This window comes from Hoplias malabaricus, chromosome 5, assembly GCF_029633855.1.
Source record: "Hoplias malabaricus isolate fHopMal1 chromosome 5, fHopMal1.hap1, whole genome shotgun sequence".
In the NCBI taxonomy this organism is placed as follows: Eukaryota; Metazoa; Chordata; class Actinopteri; order Characiformes; family Erythrinidae; genus Hoplias; species Hoplias malabaricus.
Genome location: NC_089804.1, coordinates 15,259,825 through 15,285,428, shown reverse-complemented (window position 1 = coordinate 15,285,428; position 25,604 = coordinate 15,259,825). Strand labels below are relative to the sequence as shown.

Here is a 25,604-nt window from a genome sequence, read left to right as displayed (position 1 = left end):
GTGGCTAAACGTGTTTATACAAAATGTCACATTTTAGCACTTTACCATTCAAAGTCCAGTTTACTGATTTCCCTTCATTTCGTCGTCTTGATGTATTTTGTAAATAAGATTAGTAAATCATTTAAATCCAGCACAGTATCAACTTTTTCAACCTAATCTTTTAATATCAGGCAGACTCATTTTTGCAGTTCTCACAGTTATTGGAAATATTAGTATTTTTTTCCTGAAAAATATCTCTGTGCATTAAAAAACTAGTTCTATGTTGTACACGGGACAGTAATCTGAGTGATCCGATGGAGGACCAGCAGTAGCCTACAGTCAGTGGTGTGCCAGCAATATGCTCGCTGTCTGTGATGAGACTGTCCTGTAAAAACATTGATCAAATTATTAAAAGACCATATATTGTTCAATAATATTTAATAAAATTCTTTAAGACAACAAAATGAAGTTCATTGTAAATCTCCATTTTTTCCTTCTACCCTCTTCTGTCTCTCCTTCCCCCTCCTCACTCTGCCATCACAGTGGCTTCTCTCTCTTTGTACGCCTCTGTAGTGATTCTCTACTCTCTGGATTCAGCCCCTGTAAAAAAAAAGAAACATTAAAAAACCATTACACTGTTGTGTTACTAAGAAAAGACACATATGCTTGGGTCTTACACTAGTAAGTGATAAAGCCGCTAATAACCCACTATGCTAGCTACTATAGTTCAGTTGAGCTAACTACGCTAACTTTAGCAGGCTAAGCTAAAGTCAGCAAAAAGTGTAACAGACAGTTGTTACACCAAACAACAAGCACAAACTCATAATTTAATTATCATAATTAAACATCATTTATCATAATAACAGGTGCTAAACAATGTGCTGGAGAGAAGTAAGCTAGAGATGTTAGCCTTTCTGTGTCTGAGGAGTCCTGCCTAATGTCTTTTGAAAACACCTTTAAGCAGCAACAAAGCACCTCCTCAACGCAGCTCTTCAGCACCTCTGCTGCTTTTAAGTAATATTTTATTTTTGTTTTATTTTATTTTATTTTTTACCTGTGAAGCCCTTAAAAGGTTATTAGATTGGTTTAGCGGCCCTTGGTTTCCCTCTTCTTTTTTCTCTTTCCCACCTGGCTTTTTTCTTGCCTCAAACCAGTAGCTAAATATCTGCAGTATTTCTTAAGAGAGAGAGAGAGAGAGAGTTGTAGTCTAATAAAACTCAAATAGCTTATCCATCCATCATCTGTAACCGCTTATCCAATTTTAGGGTCGCGGGGAGTCAAGAGCCTACCTAGAATCATTGGGTGCAAGGCGGGAATACACCCTGGAGGGGACGCCAGTCCTTCACAGGGCGACACAGACACACATTCACACCTATGGACACTTTTAAGTCGCCAATCCACCTACCAACGTGTGTTTTTGGACTGTGGGAGGAAACCGGAGCACCCGGAGGAAACCCACGCAGACACGGGGAGAACACACCAACTCCTCACAGACAGTCACCCGGAGGAAACCCACGCGGACACGGGGAGAACACACCAATTCCTCACAGACAGTCACCCGGAGCAGGAATCGAACCCACAACCTCCAGGCCCCTGGAGCTGTGCGACTGCGACACTACCTGCTGCGCCACCGTGCCGCCCCAAATAGCTTATGGCTATAATTAAATTACAATTGTAGTGTTATTGTCACGCCCTCGTCTCGTCATGTCTGTTTTCTCGATCTCAGCCTTTGTTCCGCCTCCTGGTCTTTACCCTCGTTTTCCGTTTCAGGTGTTTCTCGTTTGTTGTTGTATTTAAGCCCCCTTGTCTCACGTCCTCTTGTCGAACGTTTCACCTTTGTTTTGTCGTGTTCCCAGTTAGGGCATGTTGTTTTGTGTCATTCTCCTTAGAGTCCAGTTCCCAGTCTCGTTGTTTTGCTTACTTTGTCTAGTGTTATCTAGTCTGTCTGTCTCTGCAGTTTCCCCGTGTCTAGTTTATCCTGCTTGCGTCCCTCTTTGTTTTCCTTCTGTTAAAGTTTCTTGTTTTGTTATATTTGGTTAATTAAAAGTACTGTGTTTTAACGAGTGCGTCCTCCTCAGTCAGTCCGCACCCCACGACCTCTGTTTTTAGGTGTTAATATTCTCCAGCATTTTGAATGACAACTTGTAAAAAATATAAATAGAACGGAAGAAGTGAACAGATTATTGTTGTAAATTTGAATTAAAAGGGAACATTAGACATAAACAAATGCTAGAATTTTGGGTGTTTTTTTTTTAACTGAAATGGAGGGGTTAAATGGAGAGAATCAATTTCCTTAAAGGGACTAATAAAGGTATTTTTTTCTTCTTTACTTCACACTGAATAATAACAGATTAATGCCTTGAAAAATCTATCATTTTTACGTATGTTATGAGGATGAAACAAGGACAAATGAAATATTTGTATTTTCTAATTTTGTGGGCGGCACGGTGGCGCAGCAGGTTGTGTCACTGTCCTGGGTTTGAGCCATACCTTGGGCTACTCTCTGTGAGGTGTTTGGTGTGTTCTCCCAGTGCCTGAATGGGTTTCCTCCAGGTGCTCCAAGAACACAGTTGGCATGTCGGTAGGTGGATTGGCTGCTCAGGAGTGCCCTTAAGTGTAAGTGACTGGGTGAGCATGTGATGCCATGCACCCAGTGATGACAGGCTGGCTGTAACTCACTGTGACGCTGATTAGGATGGAGGTGATTCAGAAAATGAATGAATGAGTGAATTTATTTCGTGTGTGTGTGGGTATTAAGAGCATTAATACTTATCACATTGTACGATTAGGGAAAAAGTTCTTTAGATGAAGAAAATACAAAGTAAGGTCCATTTGTAGTGTGTGCTGTACTATTTACACAGTGCTATGAGAGCAATGTTTTCTTGACCTGTTTGTGCCCTCTGTGAGCCTTTGGGAAATGTTTATTTTAGGTTTGCTATTTAGGCAAAAGCAGACTTTGATACAAAATCAATTTCATTTAATGTACTTTTACCCCACTGCTACAACACTGCAGTGACCCCTTCTGCTGAAAGGGCAGGACATTTAAAAAATAATTCCAGTCTCTTTTAGTTCTACTTACAGCCAGAGTAGTCTGTGCCTTTGCCCACAATTTGCCCCAAACCCCAGTGCAGAAACATGCTGCTTGGTGTCGTGTTAATGTTTCTACCCTCCACTCCTCTCGTTCCAGCGCCCAGATAAAAAAGAGAAGGAACCTCCAGGACCAAAGCCACTGCCAATCATTGGAAACCTCCTAGAACCTGACCTCAAGAGACTTCTTATTTGAAGTGTTAGCTTTCTCTGAGGGTGTTATCCCTTAATAAAACATTTTAGCCACTGACCTGTATATGTGACACACCTGCTCTTGGAACCCTCCTTCTGAATTGAAGGCTATTGTTACGCTTGCTGTGAGGATTTGATAGCATTCAGCCAAAACAGCATTAGTGAGGTCAGTCACTGATGTTGGATGATTAGTTCACAAAACTACTACAACTCATCCCAAAGGTGTGTTATACCCTTCAGTCATGAGCCGTGAGTGTTTGTTGCCCTGTGAAGGACTGGTGCCCCCTCCAGGCTTGGGTAGGCTCCGGACTCACCGTGATCCTGAAGTGGGTAAGCGGTTACGGACAAGGAATGAATGAAAGAAATGCTGTGTGGTGTAATTTGTTTAAACATTAAATATCTGTTTGTTTAATTTCTAGACGCAGTTTTACAGAAGTAGCAAGTAGTTAACTTTCTGCTCGGCTTGACCTGCATGCTTTAGTTAAATCCCAAACAAAAAACAACATACACAAACTCTGAATAGCAAATTATCTACTCGTAATAAATTACATTTTAACACATTTGCCTTAAGAACAGCTCAGAAACTGTGATCCTACTCCACGCTGCCTTCAGTTTGCAGCAAGCTTGAAATTTTAGGAGCTTGTTATTTTTGTAAAACTCTTTTAAAATAAAAAAAAACCACTCATGTGACTTGCAAAATGAATGCAGCATTGTTTATAATTCATTCATTATCTGTAACCCTTATCTTATTTATAAAGAGTAATAAAAAAAAACCTACTTAAGGAAAAATAATTAAATTGCACTGTGAATGGAAAAAGTGCTAAAATGTGGCCTTTTGTCTAAAATTCTGTTAAATCATCAGTCGTCCGCCCAGAAAAGGCCGTGTAAATCACTAGTGGACCTCCAACTTTGCCCTCAGTCACCAGCAGTGGTCCACCGTCTCCTTGCTCTCAGGGCAGTTACACGTTTAAGATCAGGGGCATTAGTCACTCATCATTGTAGCAGGTCTGGGGTAAGTATCGAGGGGGTTAAAGGCCTTTGGCCAGTTCTGTTCTTGTCTAGAGATTTAACGTGTTTATTGCTCCTAAGAGTAGAGTAGCGATCACGACGCAACACTTTGACGCCCTCTACACAAACTGTGCGTGAACTACACGTGAGGAAGTGTGGCCACTGCTCCAGAGCCCTTCTCAAGTTGGAGGAGTAGGCGACAGAGCAGAAGGCAGACAAATCTGTAGCTATTTTAGTTTGTGTGAATTCACGAAGTGTTCCTTTTTAAATTAAAGGTCAATAAATAACTAGTGTCAGTTTAGAGTGTTCAACATTATCAGTGAATTGCTAGTTAGCTAATCTAGCTAATAGCTAATCTAAAGTGTAAATCAGAAGTTGTGAACGTGATTTCCTGTATATTTGATTACAGAACTGCACATATACACACAATATTCCTAAAAACCTGTGTTAATTTCGGCAGTAAGCCTTCAGTGATATAGGAGATCACACCTTCCCTGTTCAGTTGACTCATTTCCAATCACTATGGTGAGCATTAGATAAATACGTGTAAAGCTGATTTCAACAGGAGTCAACATTTTTGTCAAAATGAAAAAGTGCCGTTTTCAAATTTAAATATCAAACCCCATTGTACATATTAAATTAAAGCTTCCTCCTATTTCTAATGCATGAGAACCTTGCTTTGACCTTTCAGAAAGACACGGGTTGTTTTTGCCGTGTCATTATGTTGTTTATGTGCATTTTTTTTGTCCACGGTTTCCTGAAACTAGCAAAAGAAGTTATGAATTATGTTGTAAATTATTGCATCAACTGGGGGCAAAGTATGTGCTCATAAAACATAGTTTATCCCATATTACATACATATCCCACATAAGTACACATTTTTTTAGTATTTTCTTTTAACACAGAGAGCAATTTGGTCACATGATGGCAGCATAACACTGTTTGTCAATGGCTCTTTCTCCAGTGCGTAGCTATGTAGGACCTCCTCTTACTTTCAAAACAGCCTTCAGAACAAATGTTTATGGCATGGCTTCAGTAAGGTGCTGGAAACCTTCCCTGATGAGTCTGATGCTTGTTGACATGAATGGATAACATAATTACTACAGGTTTTTCAAACTGTGAATCTCCTGTTCTACCACATCCCAGACATGCTCTTATGTCAGATCTATTGACTGAGATCTATTGAACAATAGGAATGTGAGCTATGTGACAAGGCAAATTGTGATAAAAGTAGAATACATTAGGGAACGGGGAAACTGTGACCATTGTTCTCATGGCTGAGAACATTCCAGCATCTAGAGAATAGTTTTCACAGAAGAGAAGGTTAGATGTTGTTACTGCAGAAAAGGTGGGGCAAATTTTCCTGTTGATACCCTTGAATTCAGAAGCGCAATATGAGCAAGTGTCTAGCATTTATTGCATCATCAGCAGGGTAAAATTGCTCAGTCCAGGCAATGATTTTCCAGTCTTTAGCTGTCCAGTTTTAGTCAGCCTTCAGCCTCAGATTCCAGTCCTTATCTGAAAAGAGTGAAAGCCAATCTGGGCTTTTGTAGTTTTTACTCATTCTTTCATTCATTCATTATCTGTAACCCTTATCCATTTCAGGGTCGCAGTGAGTCCAGAGCCTACCCGGAATCATTGGGCGCAAGGCTGGAATACACCCTGGAGGGGGCGCCAGTCCTTCACAGGGCGACACACACTCACATATTCACTCACACATTCACACCTACGGACACTTTTGAGTCACCAATCCACCTACCAACGTGTGTTTTTGGACTGTGGGAGGAAACCGGAGCACCCGGAGGAAACCCACGCGGACACAGGGAGAACACACCACACTCCTCACAGACAGTCACCTGGAGGAAACCCACGCAGACACATGGAGAACACACCACACTCCTCACAGACAGTCACCCGGAGGAAACCCACGCAGACACAGAGAGAACACACCACACTCCTCACAGACAGTCACCCGGAGGAAACCCACGCAGACACAGGGAGAACACACCACACTCCTCACAGACAGTCACCCGGAGCGGGAATCAAACCCACAACCTCCAGGTCCCTGGAGCTGTGTGACTGCGACACCTACCTGCTGCGCCACTGTGTCTATTTAATTGTAGCTAATGAGTAATTTGTTGTGCTGATTGGATAATACTAACTGAATTAAACATGGCTTACTCCTATGAAGTCCAGCGAACATCCCCTTTCTCTGTAAAGCAGCCAAAAGCACAGTAGACTGAAATCAATTTCTCATTCCTATTAAGTCAGGCCTGACAGTGTCTCATACATTAATAAACGTCTGAGCGTCGAAGGCTGTGGGTGTGTATTGTGTGAGCTGACTAATTATTAAAATGTCAGTCTGCTTTTGAATCAATATCTAAGTGACCTTGATCTGTCTGTCATAATTCTGCCTAAATTTAGCTCTGAGATTTTAAATGAATGAAACGTCATTCCCGGTCTCTGTAAAACTTTGCTTAATCAGGGTGTTACAGCCGGTCCTCATGTAAGGGATGGGAGCTCAGTTACTTGGAGCTATTCAGCATCTCACACAATGTAGCATTAAAGCCCCAATTACAGTGGACACAGTGAACAGGCACTAACACAGGTGCTTTGTTGCTTTTGGACGACAAACTCTAAATAAAACTCTGAGTAAAATGAGAATGCTAACCATTGCTACGTTTGCTGGGAACATGCCTATTTACCTCCTACAGTGGTGCCACAATAGTTCAAAGGGTGAGATTTTCTAGTTTAAAAGACTAGGAAATCCCCATTGTGGAGATGTGTCTTAGAGGTGTGGGGAACATTTGAAAAATGGCAAACACTTTGTGACAGAAACATGAAGAGGTGCTATTTAAAATATTTTGTTATTCCTGAAGGACTGGCGCCCCCTGCAGGGTGTATTCCCGCCTTGCGCCCAGTGATTCTGGGTAGGCTCTGGACCCACCGCGACCCTGAACTGGATACGGGTTACAGATAATGAATGAATGTTATTCCTGAAGGACTGGCGCCCCCTGCAGGGTGTATTCCCGCCTTGCCCCCAGTGATTCCGGGTAGGCTCCGGACCCACCGTGGCCCTGAACTGTATAAGCGGTTTCAGACAATGAATGTATGAATGTTATTCCTTTGTTTGCCAGGGCAGGGTACATAAGACAAGTGTAATAAACAGGTTCAAATTTACCGTCAAATTCTCAAGAAGTATTTGAAGCAATTACAAGAGTGATCTGTGTTTGTTCTTTGTGAAATAAGGTAATCCTATTTGTAACAAAACTGTACTTTAGATTTTTTTTACCCCCTTTATTTGCTTGTGAGGGTGGACTTGATTTTGGATGAAACTATTTCACTTTGTTATTGTACACTGTCATTGCGTAGACAACTGAAAACATGTCTATTACACGCCCTATACATGTTTACATTTGTCAGGTCTGGGTCAAAATATGGCTATGCTAAATCAGCGCTAAGCTAACATTCCTCGCATTGTACTTCAAGTCTATTATATAACACCTCAAGCTCATCTAATTGTTTCTACTTCCTAATCACGCTACTACCTCTGTGATTAACCACCACACTGGACGCAGCTTATTGGTTTGAACAGAGTTATTTGGTGTGTTTGTTTACGGGTAGATTATTTAGCATTGAGCACAAGTTTAACAATTTCATAATTCAGAATATAGAGGGATTATTCAGGGGAAAATGTGTGATTCATGCAATTTCTCAAATATATATATATATATATTGTTTTCATATAAAAATGCTTAGACCCAGATTTCATAATAAGAGCATGATTTTTTTTTTATTATTGATGTGCAAAGTGTCATTTCTGAGTCACCACTCACTTTCCATTTTGAGCTTCTGTTTTTTGCGACATCACCTAGTTGTCACATTCCCCGTGGAGCCATAAATGTCAGGAAAAAATCGTTACCTATTTTTTTTTAAATGCAGCTCTAGTCAAGTACGACGAGCATTAATAGAGTTACTAGAAAAAGCACCACATGGAAATAAAAACGCCAAACCAACATGTAGATAATCTCATATTTATCTCCTTTCTATAGAAGAATACAATTTACAAAATATACATTAGTATGATCATACAGCATTGCTTCAAGAGCCATTAAGAACCAATCAAATTGTTCCATATATCAGTCCGTATCGTCTTCATAAAAACAGTCTCTCTGCTGGTGTCAGGATAATCGCCAAACCTGGTGAGGGTTCGTCCACCTAAATGTACATAAACAAAAGCATCTCTTCCAAAGGCACCCAAAGCCCCACCGTTGTCAGTCTTAACTCTCCACAAAAATATATCTTTTCTGTACATTGTTCTGACTCTGATATCCAAGTCCACTGTGCATTATATACAGCATTAAAATGGTCAAATAAGCACATATCAAACGCAACATGCTCGTGGAGAGAGTGGGTGGTTGCTGGTTTTTGTTTCCCAAGGTTCAGACGAAACCGAGACAAAGGAACAACAATCGGTGAACTGTATTCAACGTGACATAGAACAGAAGGTAAATGAAGAAAGATACAGGACTTGCATTGTGTTCTCCCAGCGGGGGATATTACTGCTCTCCATCTCTTTCCAAATTAAAGTGATAACTACGAGTGCTTGTGCTTTTGATTCAGTTAAAAATCTGCTATTTAATGTCACTCACACTAACACAGTTCTACATATGAGTTTAAACCACTGTAATATTTATGTGTTATGTACATGGACACTTTTTTTTTCTCTTTTCACACACCCAGCGTTAAATGGTCCCTACACTTTAATCTTCTACTTTATATTGTGGTCTTAATTGCAGGCTGGAACTGTGCTGGAAAAAAGAACAAACAGAAGACCAATGAGGAATGGTCCAGAACTAATGTTTTGGTCTTGAAAAGGTTTTCGGACAGTTCTAGCTTTAAGCCGGTTTGCGATGTGATTGAGAAACTGCTTCCCTTTAAAGCAGTGACTGTGCTGAGAGTAACGGACAGTGCATAAAAGGAGAGTTATAGACGACCGTCCTCTCATTGGGCCTGTTGTTTTCCTCTCTCAGGCACACCGACAAATGCAAGGTTCCTTGGAGAGCATGGTCCACCCTCCTCCACTCCTCTACTTCTCCTAAATGGCCAGTCTTCTCCTAGACCAGAGAGAACCCTGATCTGACTGGCCGTCTGAGGCTGGTTGTAGCTGGATGGCTGCAGCGTGCAGCTCAGGGGTCAATGCGGAAGGCCAGGAGCTTGTCCGAGTGCAGGTTGTTGAGGGTGCGAAGGTCCGGCAGACGCAGAAGCAGCTTGGGGAATAGGGTGCTGTCGTCAGGGCGACGACGGGTCATCAAGGATCGCAGGGCCCGGATCAGACCCTCCTGAAGCTGGTCCACAGCCGCCATGTCGGAGACACCAGTGCGATCTATAGAGAGTGAGACATGATCGGATTATACACCGACAATGACAGTAAAAATGCACTGTAAAAGAATGGGCAGCAATTGGTTCTGTTCTTGGGATATATATATATATATTTCAAACAGGTCCCCCTAGCAGCTCTTGGACCCTCAGCTACTGCTTATGAAGCTTATAGTTAGAATCAGCAGTGGCTACAGTCCAAAACACTATGGTCATTTTGTTCCTCAGGGTTGGACTGGACTGCAGCACTGCACGTTCTACACTGGACACCCCAGTTGGAGTTCTGGTTCAGTACCAAAATACACTTCCCCTGGGGCTTCAAGACATTGACTTTCACAAGCTCTAACAGCTGTGATGACTCACGAAACCTGTAAGCATAACTTTGTTTATTGTTTACCTGCAGAGACCAAGACCACTGCCATGAAGAGCGCCATCTCATCAGACTCCAGAGCGAGTGAGGCCAGCTTCTCACTGAACTCGAACATGGCGTCCAGTAGCGAGCCCATGCCCAGCGATCGTAGGGTGGGCAGTGGGTATGCTTGACCATTCAGAAAAGTCACCGTCCTTTCCTTCGGGTTAAAGAGTGAGCAGAACCTCACCATCAGCACCTGGCGTGAGAGCAGAGGAACATACGTTGATGAACATCTATAGATAGAAGAACCATACAAAATTTGGCTAGTACAGACCACGCCCGTGGAGGCTGAAACGGGGAGGTGAAGTCTTTGGGGAGGGGTTCTTAGGAATGCGTATGAAGCCCCCGCTGGATAAATGAATACGAGAAACGGTGGAGACGGGGTGGATGTGGGAGCAAGTGTGTCTGACGCAGAAATGACGTGAATTTGCGGGGTATATATAGAGCTGAGAGGAGGAGTTCGGGCGTGGGCCTACTCCCAAAATTATGTTATTACATAACTTCAATTACTCAAAACAAGAACATCTTTAAAACCTCTTTATCTTTATGATCTCCGAATGAGAACTATTAAACATTTCAACTAGATTTAAGATGGTTTCACTTGTTATGACTTGGTTTTTCCAACGTAATCACAGGCAACGTGGGCAGGGAGATTAGAACGATAGATACAGGATTGTAGAGATGACTCATATGTACCTGGAAAGTTCCTGCTTTGAGCAGCATGATCTGGTCATGTTGGCAGAGGTCCTGGAAGCCTGGGATGCCCTTCGCAAACTCCACCACCTCTCGGACTGCTGGGGTGAAGCACTGTGAGAAAGACTCCCACACCTGCTGACTAGAGACCCCAGGTCCTGACACTGGGAAGGCGTTCAGGGGACAAGCCTAGAGAGACAAAGACGAAAAGATAGATGGTGAAATATGAGCCTGCCATGCTGCTACACTGAGGAAAGATGCAGTGGTTTCTACGCTGGTCCTGGAGTGGCCATACTGTCCAGCATATCCAGGGCACGGATACCCTAGGATCAGGGTTAGGAACCACTGCACTGATGGAGTTAACAAGTCATTTATTCCCTGCTAAAACATACTGTAGAGCACTTTTCAAAACATTTCTCACCAGCACTTTAGAGCCTGCCTCCAGCTTCCATGGGCACTGTGCCTGCATCTCTCCAGCTGGAAAGCTGCTGTTGTAATTGGCCTGGTTGGGCTGCAGAGGCTGGCTTCCTGTAGACCGGCTGTGGTTCTGATTGGAGGACGTTGGATAGTTATAGCGACCGTTTTCCAACGAAGACAGCGGACATTTGTTGTCATTGTGAGCTACCGGGCAACGGGAGGCTGCTGTGTAGCCCACAGAGCCACTGGAGTGGTACACTGCAGGAGGGTTTGCGTGGGTGTAGTTGTTTTCCTGAGGAGAAGAGCTGTGAAAAGATGTTGGCACACTGCCGCTGCCGTTGCTGGCCATCCTCTTGCTTAGACGGTCTTGACCACCTGGGAAGATGTTTTGGTAAGCTCTGGCCATGGAGCTGATGGCTTCTTTGGGCTGAATCTCTATGGGGCTGGTCGGAGGCTCACAAGAAGGGGATGAGCCCATGTTCATGCTGGCCGTCTCGTTCAGGCTGTTCATGTAGCTCTGCATCTCGTCCAGCAGCCTCTGCTTCTCCCGCTTGGGGATGCGACCAAAACGTACAGCTGTGGAAGATGCAAATGCATGTTGAGCTTAGAGTCAAATAGCTACTAATAAACCAGTGTAAATGATCATCTAAGTGCCAGTTTTCTAGACACCGACCCCATTTATACTGTATGATGGCATACGTATGAAAAATGGTGCTGGGCTCCTCATCATCTAACAAAGAATGTCCTGTTCACTCTTTCCTTTTCTTTTTTCATCACCTTTTGTCTCCTTGCACCCACCCTCTAAGAATATCCATCAGCTGGTGTGGTTATATATAGCACCTATGCAACCATATGCTGCATCCCCCACTCTCCTTCTCTCTGTCCCTCTTCTCTATTTCTCTCTCTCTCTCTCTTCATCTCTCCTCATCTCTTTCTCCTTCTCTTAACCAGTAAGTAGGGCAGTGGGCCAGGCGGAGAACGTGATGAGAATGGCTCAGTGATGGGGAGAATGATTGATGGCCATTAGAGGCTGTAGAGCACAGGGCACATGAAGCAAGAGGAGAAAAGAGAAATGGAGGAAAGGGCAAAGAAGTAGAAAGGGATAAGAGGGCAGTGGAGAGGAAAAGGATATGAGAAGAATAGAGGATAAAGTAGGGATACTCAACACCAGCTCTGGGCTGAAGAGGGGGATTGGGGGGTGAAGCAAAGACAAAGTGAAGACTAGAGTTTAAACCAGTTTGAATCCAATGGGATTAATATTGAGTTTATTCCCCCTTCACTCGAGTTTGGAATAATCAGTTCTGGATCAATGCCACTCCAACTCGTCCCAAACGTGAAACACAGTGGGTATCTTCTACCCAACAGTCAAGGCTTTGCTCAGTTATGCTCCACTGAGGCAGAACATTGTGTGGCACACTTAATTCAATCCTGAGGACTGGTTTTCTCACATGGCATGGTGGCGGTGGAAGTGAAACCATGCCATCGTGTCAAACCGAACATCTGTCTCTATCACAAAGCCAAAATCACCCAAGCGCCTGAACTAAAATCAGGGCGCAGGCTTTAAAGTGGCAACAAGGCCGTTACATGAGGTTTTCCTGTTTGTGCAATGGGTGCAACGAAAGAAAGGGGTTTTTAGGTTGTGGTTCTCTGCTCTATCAAAAGCTGCCCAAGAGAGGGTCAACAGGAATGTTTACCTCCCGCGCTGTGCTCATTCACCCATTTCCCCCTTGGTGCCTAATCATAAAAGGTGCAAACCAATCGTACACCCACCCCACGAGTTCACCCAGATCTGATCGTGCCCTATGGTTCTCTGACAGCATGGTGCCTTCCACTGACGAGAAGAGAAAAACCGCAACCAAACTCGCTAAGTAGGTCACAGTGTTCAAGTGTCATATTGCTGTCTTGTTTTTGTTTTCCAGGCCAAGCGCATATCGCTCTCGGCCATTAAATTAGCTGGTTATGAAGGCCTTGATTTCTGTGTATTCTGGCATTAAATTACACAGATAGGAAATGGATGAAGCTGTGTTCCTGAGGGGGGCTGCAGAGCCATCCTCTGCATCCCTTGCTTAATTGTTGCAACAGCAGGCTATTAATTGCTGGAGATATTATAAGGACACATGCAGGGTAATCAAGTTGCCCGTGTTCCAATTTCCCAAAATAATTTTTGTGTTTGCTGCAGTTTTCCAGATGACAGATTGCTTAAGGGACTGCATGACACCAGCCCTCGTAAATCATTGTCTCTGGAAGGGGTGGGGAGATGGGGGAGCTTAGGTAGTTTGCAAGAGGTTGGATACAGCAGCTCAGAGAGAGAGAGAGAGAGTGAGAGAGAGTGGAGGGGGGTTGAGAGAATAAGGAAGAAGAGAATGGACTGCAAAGGGCAGGAGAAAGACAGGAGCAAGCCTGCACATGGGGTAAAAGAAACTTGCTCTCCTGAAACTTCCTAACAGTGCAAAAACTAAATGAGGAATCTAGGTTGAGAGGTGGGGTGTGGGACCAGACTTTTCTGTGCCTGCTCAAGTCCTACTGTGGTACTAAGATGGTAGCAAAGGCTCACCGTCACGCGACATGCCAACAGCCAGGCATTTCTTGAAGCGGCAGTGCTGGCAGCGGTTGCGGTTCATGCGCATGATCAAGCAGTTCTCGTTTTTCACACACATCTTGTAGTTGATGTTCTGCTGAATGCTCCGGCGGAAAAAGCCCTGGTGAAAGGGAACATCAGGAGATATATTTAGACCAGGGGTTCTCATTCCAAGTCTACTCCAAGTTATTTAGCAATCAACTCAAAAACATGTAGTGCCTGGGGGTCACCAGCACTGAGATTGGGAACCCCAGGTTTAGACGAGGCTCAAAAGGAGGAACCTCACTCAGCTCAGTCTTGGAGTACCCTTGCCCTAGAAATTTAGATGCTGTGATACACCTGATCAAGCAACGTAGCTAACTAACAAGCCCTTCCTTAGATGATGCTGGCATGTAAAACCCTCAGAAAAACCAAACAGTGGTTATTTTAAACCTCCTGGGCAAGAACACCATGATACATACACTTAGACAGAAGTAGATATAAATGACTCTGCAGACCTTCAGGAGCAGGGTGGGTGACCCCTCTATTAGCTCTTTTCCATTGTATGGTACCTACAGGACTCGGCTCTACTCAGCTTTTTTGTTTTTGCTTTTCCATTGGGTAAATCTGGTCCCTGGTCCCTGGAACTTGGTAGTTTTTTAGTTCCTGCTTGGATCTAAGCATGCCAAGTAGGGAATAAGCGCTGACTGGCCAGAAGGACTTGCCACAACACACAACAGCAGCTCATAAATTGATGGCAAGTGTTTTTTGAAGAGGTGAAAACATTCCTTGAATTGGTTGGTGACAAAAGAAACCAGTGAGAGCTGTAGTGGAAAACCAACCCATACCAAGGACCAAACAGTGAGTACAGCTGAGTAGAGTGGAATAGAGTAGGTAACTTGTAGTGAATGTGCCCTAAGATAATGTGTCGGACACAGATACTCCAGGACCAAGACTGCTGGAAGTCTAAGCATGTCACTCTGGCTTACCTTGCAGCCTTCACAAGCATGCACCCCATAATGGAATCCAGATGCAATGTCACCACACACTTTGCACAGCAGAACCATGCCTCCTGTTTCTGCAACAACAAAGAGGGTAAGAGGTCAGGAAAACACAGCAAGAACAGATTTATCAGTGCTATGCCTGACCTTGTTCTTAAGGACAGTGGAAAGAGATGCTTACTGGTAAAGGTGCCGGTGAAACCACAGGGTCTTTTGCCTGCAATGGGGTGCGAGTAAGAATGCTGGCCAGAGGCTGCTGTCGAGCCATTGTAGATTTCAGGGAACTGGAAGACCAGCTTGGGAGAGGGAGGTGTCCCACCATTGCTGCGTTGCTTCAGGGCCCCAATCTCTGTGAAGGTGACCTCCTCTGGGGATGAGGGCTGGGAGTGTGAGGAGGGCGACTGGGTTTGGTACCCACTGGATGGACTTCCAGGGCTAGGGCTGGCACTGCCATTGGAGCCAGCATATAGTATAACACCTCCTGAAAGGAAATAAGGGCAAAGGTAAATACATATATAACCTTTTTCAGCAAGCCTCATGGTGGCATTGCACAAGCAATTCAAGACATTGCATTCCCCCCACAACCCATCTATCAGATTAACAAGGCCACTGTTGGCTCTCTGTGTATAAAATGTGAATCTGTGTTGAGCTGCTAGGGAGCAATGAACAAGTTATCTCTATAAAAAAAATAAACATTGACTTGCTTTCTCTCCTGCTTTCCTACGCTTCCTGTTATGTACATTATACATATTTCCTTAAAAAACGTTGTCTTAAGCATCATTTAGAAAAGCAAATGCGGATTTCAACTCTGGGAACTATACAGGAGGCTGTTGTTGAATTTGTTTTTGGACATAGATGTATCTGACAGCCATAACCGTATTAAGTATCTGATTAATGAATTTGTTCCCAGACTTTATAAGAACGAATAAACACCCATTTCAAAATCAGAACTGCACATCTCAGCCACCCATCTCTTATCAAAACTGGGGCATCAAATATGCAAATAGGACATGATTCAAAAGTGTGATATACCAGTGACTCAGAAATACCCAAATGTCTGCACAAAGTAGAACGTTTTGCAATGACTGGTTGAAGCATATTTATAACTCCTTATCAGGCACTGAGTTTGATTTACCCTTTCTTGTCTCTCTGCTGTTTCAGCTCCACATGTCTCATGCACCACTATGCCCTAAGCAGTCTATAAAAGGTGCAGAGCTTTGATATTGCAGTGGTGATTTTGCAGTGATGAATAAGATCAAGTGATAAGTGCAGAGGTTCAGTAACTAGGGCAAGGGTAACACCACCAGATCTGGAGGGCTAGTGTCCAGCTCCGTTTGGTAACTTTTCTACTGAACATTGTGATTTCTGGTTGTGAACTGGTAGATTTCTCTACAGTGAATGTCAGTTAACATTCTTAATACTTGTATTATGCAAATATATTTCAAAATTAGCCCAGTAACCTTTTATATACAAGATACCCATGGGCTCATACTGGGTCGTGTTAGGTACATGTTGTGCTTTCAGGTGGGCTGCCCATAGAGGCGATGAATCCACCAAGGTCACATCATATATTCTGGAGGACATATGTCAGGCCCTGGATAAAATATGCTGGACATATGGGCTCCACATTTGATGTGTTGGCTGGGTTTTAGTGGGGTAAACTGTCATAGGGTCATTATGGAACTATCACTCTGTGAGGAGGTGATGTTTGTAGCTTAGCCAACAATAGTAGAGGGGTGGGGTGGCACAAACAGCCCCAGTGTATCAGGCCTGATATTTATTATATTTCAGGAGTCAGTACTTTCACCGTGAAGTGGTGCAAGGTTGCCAGAAAAATAGAGAGAGAGGGAGAGATTGAGAATTCCGTCTTTTCAGCACCGTTGCTTCGTACAGAAGCAAAGCTAATTGCTCTCTCAGACGGAACGAGCGCACGTGCTATAAATAACACCGGTAGCTCAGCAACAGCGCGCGAATCGTGGTGTCCGCACTGTCCAAATACCCTTCGTCCACGAGACAAAACAGAGCTCCCTGACGACCTGTTTCTTTTGTCTTTCTTCTATTTTTTAACGGCCCACAGTCACTTTTCCTCATCTAGCATTTTCCCCCAGCTCTCCACAGGAGGTAACTTCTGAAGTATATGCTGTATCTGTTTCGCAAATGGCCCCCTACTCTACACAGTGCACTTAGCAGGTCCAGAATCTGCTTCGCCCCAAAACAGGGTTGTCCGGTAAATCTTAGAGGGGAAGTCGCGCTGCTGTGGGCTGAATATGAATTGATATCTAGTCGAAGTACAATAAAGTACGACTCGCTGTCGTTTCATGCCCTACGAAGTGAGTACTACATAGGGAGAATGGAACCGTTTGAGATTCAGCCTCTGGCACGTTTGCACATGCGCACTGGCTTAGGATGAGCCGAGGCGCTGCGTCACGTGGCGGCAAGTGCGTGCCGCCTCCTCGCGCTCCAATAATAACGTCCCCGCGGCTCGAGCGCGGCTCGACACCTGACCGCCGCCTCACATGCACCCGCGAAACGGTCGGTACGCAGCCTCGTGCAAACGCGGCGTTAACGGCCCCGCGGACGCCGCTGCTGCCGTGCAGGGCGGGCGTCGCGTACACTATTGCACCGTGAGTCACGTTTTGGTAGAATGCTTTGCGTGGCCCAAACAAGCCGAGGCGCGCCAGGTATGAAGCAACAAGAGCTAGCACAGAGTCGGGGGGGGTTCACTTATGGCCCCGTCTGTTTATATAGGCCACGGAGGAGCTCCTGTTTATCCCAGTTACGGCCCTTCAGCCCATTCTGGACCCCAAGGAGCTCTTGTTTATTCCAGTTATGATCCATAATAAGACACAAATGTGCGTTTGTTCCAGTTACAGCTTATGATTCCCATGGCATGCTTTTAGCAGCTGCTCTGTTTCCCACAGCAGCCTGGTTTTTTTTTTCATAATAATAATAATAATATAAATAAATAACCATAACAAAACCCTGTCCTGGTGTGAGTGAAAGTGTGTTTTTGTATGTGTGTATGCCCAGATATGTATTGTCACTCTATCGTGGGTGAACTCCCTAGTGCCCGATGGATGTGGACTGTGGTTCCTGGTTCAGAGGAAGCTGTGGAACGCTGTTCTGTGGAGTGTTAACTGCAAAGCATCCTTGGGTTTCTGGAAAGGTCCTATATAATTATAATTATATAATAAATATCTGGTCCGATGGAGTGGGTTCAGGAATGCTATCACACTGCTTCAACTAATACAACGTGGTAAAAAAACCAAACAAACACTCGAATAGTTGATTTCAGCTGTGATTTATAACACAGGACCAGATAAGATTGTTCCTGTTGTAGTTAATTGTCCCCAGTGTGTGGTTTCAGTTAGCAGTTGCTTTACTGAATTAATACAGAGCACCAAGAGACTTCAACTCCTCCATTTTACACAGAAAGCCCTCCATTTCCTCCAAAGAAATGAACAAATATCTTAAAAAAACAAGTCTCATTGCTGCAATACGTTAACGATCTGCAGTAAACGGTTAATCAAGATGGCGTATGATTACATTTCCTAAGAAACGTTGGACTGCTGTATGGGGTTACAACACAAGGACCTAACATCTGCACGCTTCTTGGGAAGGTGTGAAAAAGAACAACAACATGTGCTCACATGGGCACTCCCGAGCGCACATGTCCACGTTCCAAGATAAACAAAAGCGTGTAGGCTCTAACCATCATTGTACATCATAGTTCCCTGAAACACATCCACATGACTGTCAGGTACATAACAGGAAACGGTTTCTAAAAGCTTGCTCCTCTGTGAGAATATAAACAAGTGTTACACTTCCACCAGTGGCTCTCTCTCTCTCTCCCCACACCCCCACCCCCACCCTTCCCAGCTCTGGTGTTTCCTCGTGCACATGGCATTTGTTTAGTTCAAGTGTTTTTATAATCCCTCAGGCAGCACGTGTGTGGTGGATTTATTATTGACACACTGCTGTGCCTGACCTTACAGGCGTGTGACTGCCGCCCTTATCTTACCTGAGCTTCCCGCTCACCGGTCGGCCCCACCCAGCTCGCTAACCCCACCCAAGCCACACATGGAAATACACACTCACACCTGGAGGTACATGTGAGGGCTGTGTGTTTCAAGGAAATATGCAGTCACGGATAAACAGCCAGCGTCTGATGAAGGAATCCAAAGATAAACAGCTAGCTGCTGATAATGAAACTGCCCTGTTATTGTTTTGATAATGCTCATAAAAATAAAGGTTCCTGGCAGGTACCTAACTGTCACAAGTCACTAATAAACATAGTCTTTCATCTGCGTACTCTTCAGGAACACTACATGGTCTGCATCAGCTTCTAGGGGTCCCTGACCACTAGGTATTTTTCCCATAGATCCAAACTGGGTTCGGAGATCTGAGCATGAAGAGTGTCCACCTAATATGTATTTTCTATTTAAGGGGTTCGTTTTTGACGTCTTACATTATGCACTTAACACCAATGTCATTTACTAAAGCGAGTCTCATCGAAAGTATATTAAGAGACTAAAAGTGGTTCTTTAAAAGGAACCCTAGGTAGAATTACAGTTTCAAAATCATTGTGATGTTTCACTGACTTGTAATAGGGAGAACAGTGTCTCTGTCATTGCTAGCACTGCAGAAACTGCACTATGTAACTTTTGGAAGATGGTGGAAAACTACCCCTCATCCCTTTCATTTTAATTTCAAAGTGAGAGCCCATGAGCAAAAATAGAAGCTCTTATATAGGTGATCCTCATCATTTACTAGCTGTTTGTGTGCTGCAAAACAGTCTAGGGTTTTTCTAAAAACCTTGTGTCAATGAACAGCTAAAAAAACAAATCATCTCAGTCTGATACGCTAGGCTAGCTATCTTCCTTCTCACAGCAGAGAAACAGCATCTAGAGATGTTTAGATGGCGGAAAGACCTCCAAACGTTGAAAAAGCATGTAAAGAGATGAGGATGTTGCTCTGTAGGTGGGTAACTGACTAGCTGTTTCATTACTTAAGGTGGAACTGACTAAATTCAGGAGAGTTCCAACTGCATTAAAAGTAAACACGTTGAAAGTGCTACAAATCCAAAACAGCTAGGGTTACAAATAAGTTTTCAGTGGTAATTCAAACAGTGAATAAACACTTGCAGACAAGTTAAACTTCAGGCACCTACCAACAACAGTGTGATTCAAAGAAGTGGAGCTTCTGAATGTAAACAAACCAGAGATAACAGCAGTTCCCTAGAAAAGCCTGTGTTGCTTTTAAGGAAACAAAACTGGTTCTTTTTCTGGCATTGCTCCAAAGAACTCGTTTTGGTTTCATGTTAAAAAGGGCCGCTGTTGAATGCGACCTTAGGGAAAAAACAGTGGATCTACTATGGCATCACTTTACGGATGAGAATAAATGGATATCAAGATTCATTAGTATAATCGCTGTTATGATAATCCTCACGCCTTATTATGTCAACAGCTGCGGTTATAACACCTCAAGCATCATCTCAGCAAGCTCAGTGAAGAGCTTGCTTCTTGCTCAACATCAAATCGGGGTCAGTGGAAACGCTTGTATTAAATGAGGAATCAGCAGGTCCCTGGCAGCTCATCATGAGCTTAGTCTACCCGTGCAAACTCTAATCTGCCAGTGAGAAGCGGCAGGCACAGGAACGTGAGTGCTCCACAGTAATTCCCCCCTCTCGCACTTTCACCCCATCTCCTCTTCCCATCCCTTTGCCCTTACTCTCACTCTCTGCTTCTCTGGAGCTTGGCTTTCTCCTGTGTTTCAGCTGGAAATCCTTTATATACTGTGGACAGCTGAGATGGTGCACAGTGTTCTCCTACAGACATGTGAGGAAGTCAGGCTCTGCAGGGGATAGAAATGCTTAAGTGGTGCATGCATACTTGGCGTGCTGTTTAATCAACATGAGAATGTTGCTGTTGATGAAAAAACAAGCCACGAAATCATATCCCCATGTAGGCCAAAGCCTTGCTGAACCATTTCAAGCACCTGGACGTAGGTGTGAAAAAAACAGAACTGTATTCTAATGAGCCACAGGGAGGGTAAACAAGTCAAACAAGCTCAGGGAAATTTCTGACCGCTGTAAACGCACAAACAAAAGCAGCTCTGGGAAGGAGGCCATGGCCGTGCACTTTTTTCTACAGGCACAGGTACAGATACTGGAGCTCGTTTGGCTTGTACAGTCGCCGCTCACACTTCGCCAGTGGTCACTGTCTGACCACAGGGCCTCTGGACCGTTTCTGACCCTGGGGTGACACTGCAGTGTTTGCAAAGCCCAGCTATAATGGAGTGCCAATGACTACTGGTTTATTCTGACACGTCCTTTCAGACCCAGAGTATCTCAGAGTTGTCAGATAAATAGATTTCCTGCCGTCTCTCAAATCGACGCTTGAAGCATTGTTTATCTAATGCAGACAGGCCTTGTATGGTTGTTGTGACTCCCACTTTGACTATCTGTGGTAATAAGCTAATGTTTTGGGTTCCCCTACTTTCCATGGCTTGTAGAAGGAGCTTATTTCGTGCCTAATTTTATCAACTGTGTTTCCTTAGACTAAGAATGGTCATCGCTGACTTTTGCAGAGCACTGTATCTTTATATGCCATCTGTATCTGCACGCAGGTCTGTGTGTGGCATGACAGGCCTCTTGTCTAGAGGGTGTATGTTCCTAAACCAAAGCCCTTGCTCATGCAAAACACCAGAAGCTGCATGAGGCAGGAAAACGTGACGAGGCGCAGATTCGCTGACCCACTGACCAAGCTCCCTCTTTTCCTCTCTGCAGCATCAAAACAGAGGACTCTATGAACACAGCCTGTGTGTGGAGGGGGTGGGGGTGCCCGGGGATCACGCGCTGCACGCGGCTGAGCAAGCGCATCCACGTGAGGCAGCAGGGAGACACGGCGCTGCTGCTGCTACTGCTGAAGCTAAAAGGGAATTAAAGAGAGCGAGCAGGAGAGAGGATGGAGGGATAGATGGAGGACAGAGGGAGTGGGGGAGGGCTGCTGATTCTTCTGACTCTGCATGAGCACCGGTAGCCTGCATTATCCTGCACTCCCAGCATCACGGCTTAGATCTATACCCAACCCTTCCTGCATTTCATTTCCTGTCAAAGCAGCAATACAAGTGCAATGGATCTGAACTTTCTGAGGGGATTAGATAGGAGATAAACCCACTGCACAAAGAATGGGCTCTAAATACACACTAGCTACAGATGTTACTGAAGAAATTGATGACATCCTTTCAAGACCTGGTATACCTTCAAAACTGTCCTCAGATAAGCAGTCCTTTTATCCCTAAGCAGTGTAAAACTATCTGAAAAAAAATATTCCACCTTTAACACATTGGGTCTGAAAGAAAGTGGAGCTGTGAATAAGCGAAATAAGTTTCAGAGAAAAGGAAATAGACACAAAACAATATCAATGGCCGTATTAATATAAAGCATTGTGATGTCAGCAGAGCTGGGAAAATTAATTCTGATTTGGTGATATTACAAGGGCACTAAAAAGAAAGCAAGGTAAGAAGTAGGGGCACCACCTATCTGAAAACTCCCTTCTTCGGGATCTACACCAATTTTCACTACACACCAAGCCCCAAACACACACAGAAAACACAACACAATAACTTTAAACCCTGTTTTAAATCCCCTACTGGGTGCCACCACTATATTCTACTGTACAACATTTTACCGCAGCTATATTCAATAGATAATTTAGTTAGCGCTCCATCCACATAAATAACAATAACCTACTGGTTCACTGACTCCACCTCTAATATAAACCCTATAAAAGACTGCACACATTTTCTATATGGTATAGATAGTGTAGCTCCACCCACAACAACTCTGTGTCATAGAAACGCCATCAGAAACACTCCTCTACCTCACTATAACTATAGCTCCGCCCACAACAACTGTGTCATATAAGCGCCATCAGAAACACTCCTCAACTTCACTATAACTATAGCTCCGCCCACAACAACTGCGTCATATAAACGCCATCAGAAACACTCCTCAACTTCACTATAACTATAGCTCCGCCCACAACAACTGCGTCATACAAACGCCATCAGAAACACTTCTCTACCTCACTATAACTATAGCTCCGCCCACAACAACTGCGTCATATAAACGCCATCAGAAACACTCCTCAACTTCACTATAACTATAGCTCCGCCCACAACAACTTCATCATATAAACGCCATCAGAAACTCAACTTCACTATAACTATAGCTCCGCCCACAACAAAATAATGATTCAGACTCCTCCTCTTATGTAAACACCATCACTCTGTAGATGTTGTAGAATCAAATATAGCAGCAAACCTCAGATTCATTGACTCCACCTCTAATAAAGGCCATCAGAGACATTCTAATCTACTCACTGTAAACATACTGTAGCTATAGCTCCACCCACAACGCCATCAAGTTATTTTACCATCATGCATCATTTTCTATCACATCTAAAGCGCTTTAATGTACAGATTACAGCTTCCTTCAGTGAATTTTGTGGATTGTGAAATGTTCTTTCTTTTTTTTATTTCTGAAGTGACTGGAGGGATTTCTGAGACACATTAACTTACTGCTAAGTGTTAAGATTGAATGTGAGCTTCCAGAATTCACAACAAAGTATAATATCATACTGTACTTTAAGAAAGGTGTGTTGCTTTTAAAAATGTTCATTAATTTACTGTTCAGTGCACAGCTATTGTGAATGTATTAGTAAATAAAGCCATAACGATTCATAACAGAAGATTAAACACAAGAGCTGAATGTCTCTGTGCTTGACAGTTATCTAGTCATAGGTTCTAGATTTAGTCTCCCATCTCTGTGGCTGTTTCACTGTTGAAGTGCAGTCTCTGAGAGCGGAAACAACGGGCGCTGAGGGGGTCGACAGCTAAGGAGTTACATATGAAACAGAACTACGCCATAACCTCGGGCCACGGGGCAATGCTCATTACTTTTTAACGGACTACTGCCAACCGTGCCTTTTAGAGCCTCGCCATTTTGTCACCATTATGACCTATACACGTTCCGAGTCACGTGATGTTTTCAGTCTCTTCGCGTGTACGTTTATTACCGGTGACCGGAGCTGCTCAGAGGGATAAACGAGGCGTGTTGTCTTTTCCATGCAGCACATGTGCAAAGCAGGATTTCCGTCAGTCCAAGGAGTCGAGAGGGCGCGAGCACGCACGAGACAGACTTTGCATCACCTGTCCCGGAACGTGACTTCAAGCCTTTGGAAATGAATCAAACGCCCCCACCCCGCCCCGCGGAGCTTCTCTAAAATAAACCGGACTATGTGCTTTGGATAAACGTGGGGAGGAGGAGGAGGGTGTGTGTGTGTGTGTGTGTGTGTTGGGTTACAAGCACTGTCCCCGTGAGGCGCAAAAACAGCCCAGAAATATTTAGAAAGTTTTGCTTCTGCATAACTGTTATTGTCCTGTGCGCCGGAGGCCTGCAGGGGGCGCGACTCCCCAACCTCACAACTCCAGTTTTCCCCTGGGTTTTTATAGCAGCAGTTATAAGGCGCCCTCCTGTAGCCTGCGGCATTTCTCGGGATTGTGGATCGTATATTAAACCGCAGTAAAAAAAAATCTACTAGCACCGAATCACCCCTCAGACATCACCGACAGGAGCAAGGGATCTCACGCAGGAGATAGTTACACATCCACCAAAGATTTACCCAAGGAACTGAAATACTACTCGTCTTACATTCCTGGGAATGCCACAAAAGCGGAATTAATAATTAACTTCAATTAAAATGTATAAACACACACAACACACAAAGATATATCTGCCCAAATAGTTTCAAATATTTCAATTATTTATTAATTAGGTCATTTTCAAATTAATAATAATAATAAAATATGATTAACCCGCACATAACAACACAAACAAAGAGAAGTTTCATGCTGCTTTTCGAGCCCTGAGCTCACATCCATTCACTTTAAAGTCTTCAGTCGGGATTTATTCACATTTAAAAGAGTGCAGCTCACTGTGGCCGTTATTTTGAAATGTATATTTCTTTGTAAGTTACTCACAAACACGAGCTACAATATGACCGTTAATATGCTAATGTTGAACCACGAAGAGCAGTCTAAAGTGGTATTTTATTATTATTATTAATATAATAATGTGAGTATGACTAGTAGCAAGTGTAAAAATACTGCCATTATCATCGTTATTTACCACCCCACGATTAGCGTGTATTACTGTAATAAATAAACCACAGCATTCCGTTACTCACCGGGGCTGTTATCCATCCTTGATATGTCTCGGGCTTGAGCCACAACCACCAGAAAAACAATAAGCAAAAAAAAAAAGGCAAACAGAAAGGAAGGAAGAGTCTTTTCAAGAAAAGAATGTCTTCAAGTGAGTCTCGGGCTCTCGGCGCGCGCAGTGGCGATACAGGTGAAAGTGTCCTTAAACACCGGTGCACGAGCGCGGGGCATGAGGCAAGCAGTCCAGCCGTTCACGCGACAGCCACAGAACGAGGAGGACACCGTCGGAGGAGAAGTGTCCAGGTGCGCGCGCGGACTTCTCTTCAACTCGTAGCTACCTGTGTTCCTGCTCGTGCGCTCACAGCAAATGCCGTGCATGAGAATCCGAACTGTCAAACTGGACCTCCACACCTACACACACACACATAAACACACACCCCTACACACCCACATCAATCACGTTTTCAGGTGACTGACAAATGTGACTGACTTTGTTTTTTGTTTTTCCTTTTTTTAAAAGGACCCACTTCAAGCGTCTGCCGTTTCTCGGTGACAGGGATTTTTTTTTTTTTATTACCTCGCGCACTCCTTGACTTGCTCGCGGTGGGCTCTGATTGGAGGACGCGCGCTGCTGAGCCGTGCATGTGCACTGTGC

At 44.0% G+C, this 25,604-nt stretch overlaps 1 protein-coding gene across 1 annotated transcript; it reads right to left on the bottom strand.

Annotated features, from left to right (window-relative positions):
• Nucleotides 1-8,300: 8,300 nt before the first annotated feature.
• On the bottom strand, nucleotides 8,301-25,351 carry nr1d4a (nuclear receptor subfamily 1, group D, member 4a). The gene is made up of 8 exons (XM_066671754.1): nucleotides 24,976-25,351; nucleotides 14,907-15,206; nucleotides 14,714-14,802; nucleotides 13,722-13,866; nucleotides 11,172-11,743; nucleotides 10,754-10,939; nucleotides 10,043-10,253; nucleotides 8,301-9,652 (listed from the first exon to the last, which is right to left on the bottom strand). The coding sequence occupies exons 1-8, from the start codon at nucleotides 24,989-24,991 to the stop codon at nucleotides 9,456-9,458; spliced, it is 1,716 nt and encodes a 571-aa protein (XP_066527851.1). The 5' UTR covers nucleotides 24,992-25,351; the 3' UTR covers nucleotides 8,301-9,455.
• Between the last annotated feature and the right edge of the window lie 253 nt (nucleotides 25,352-25,604).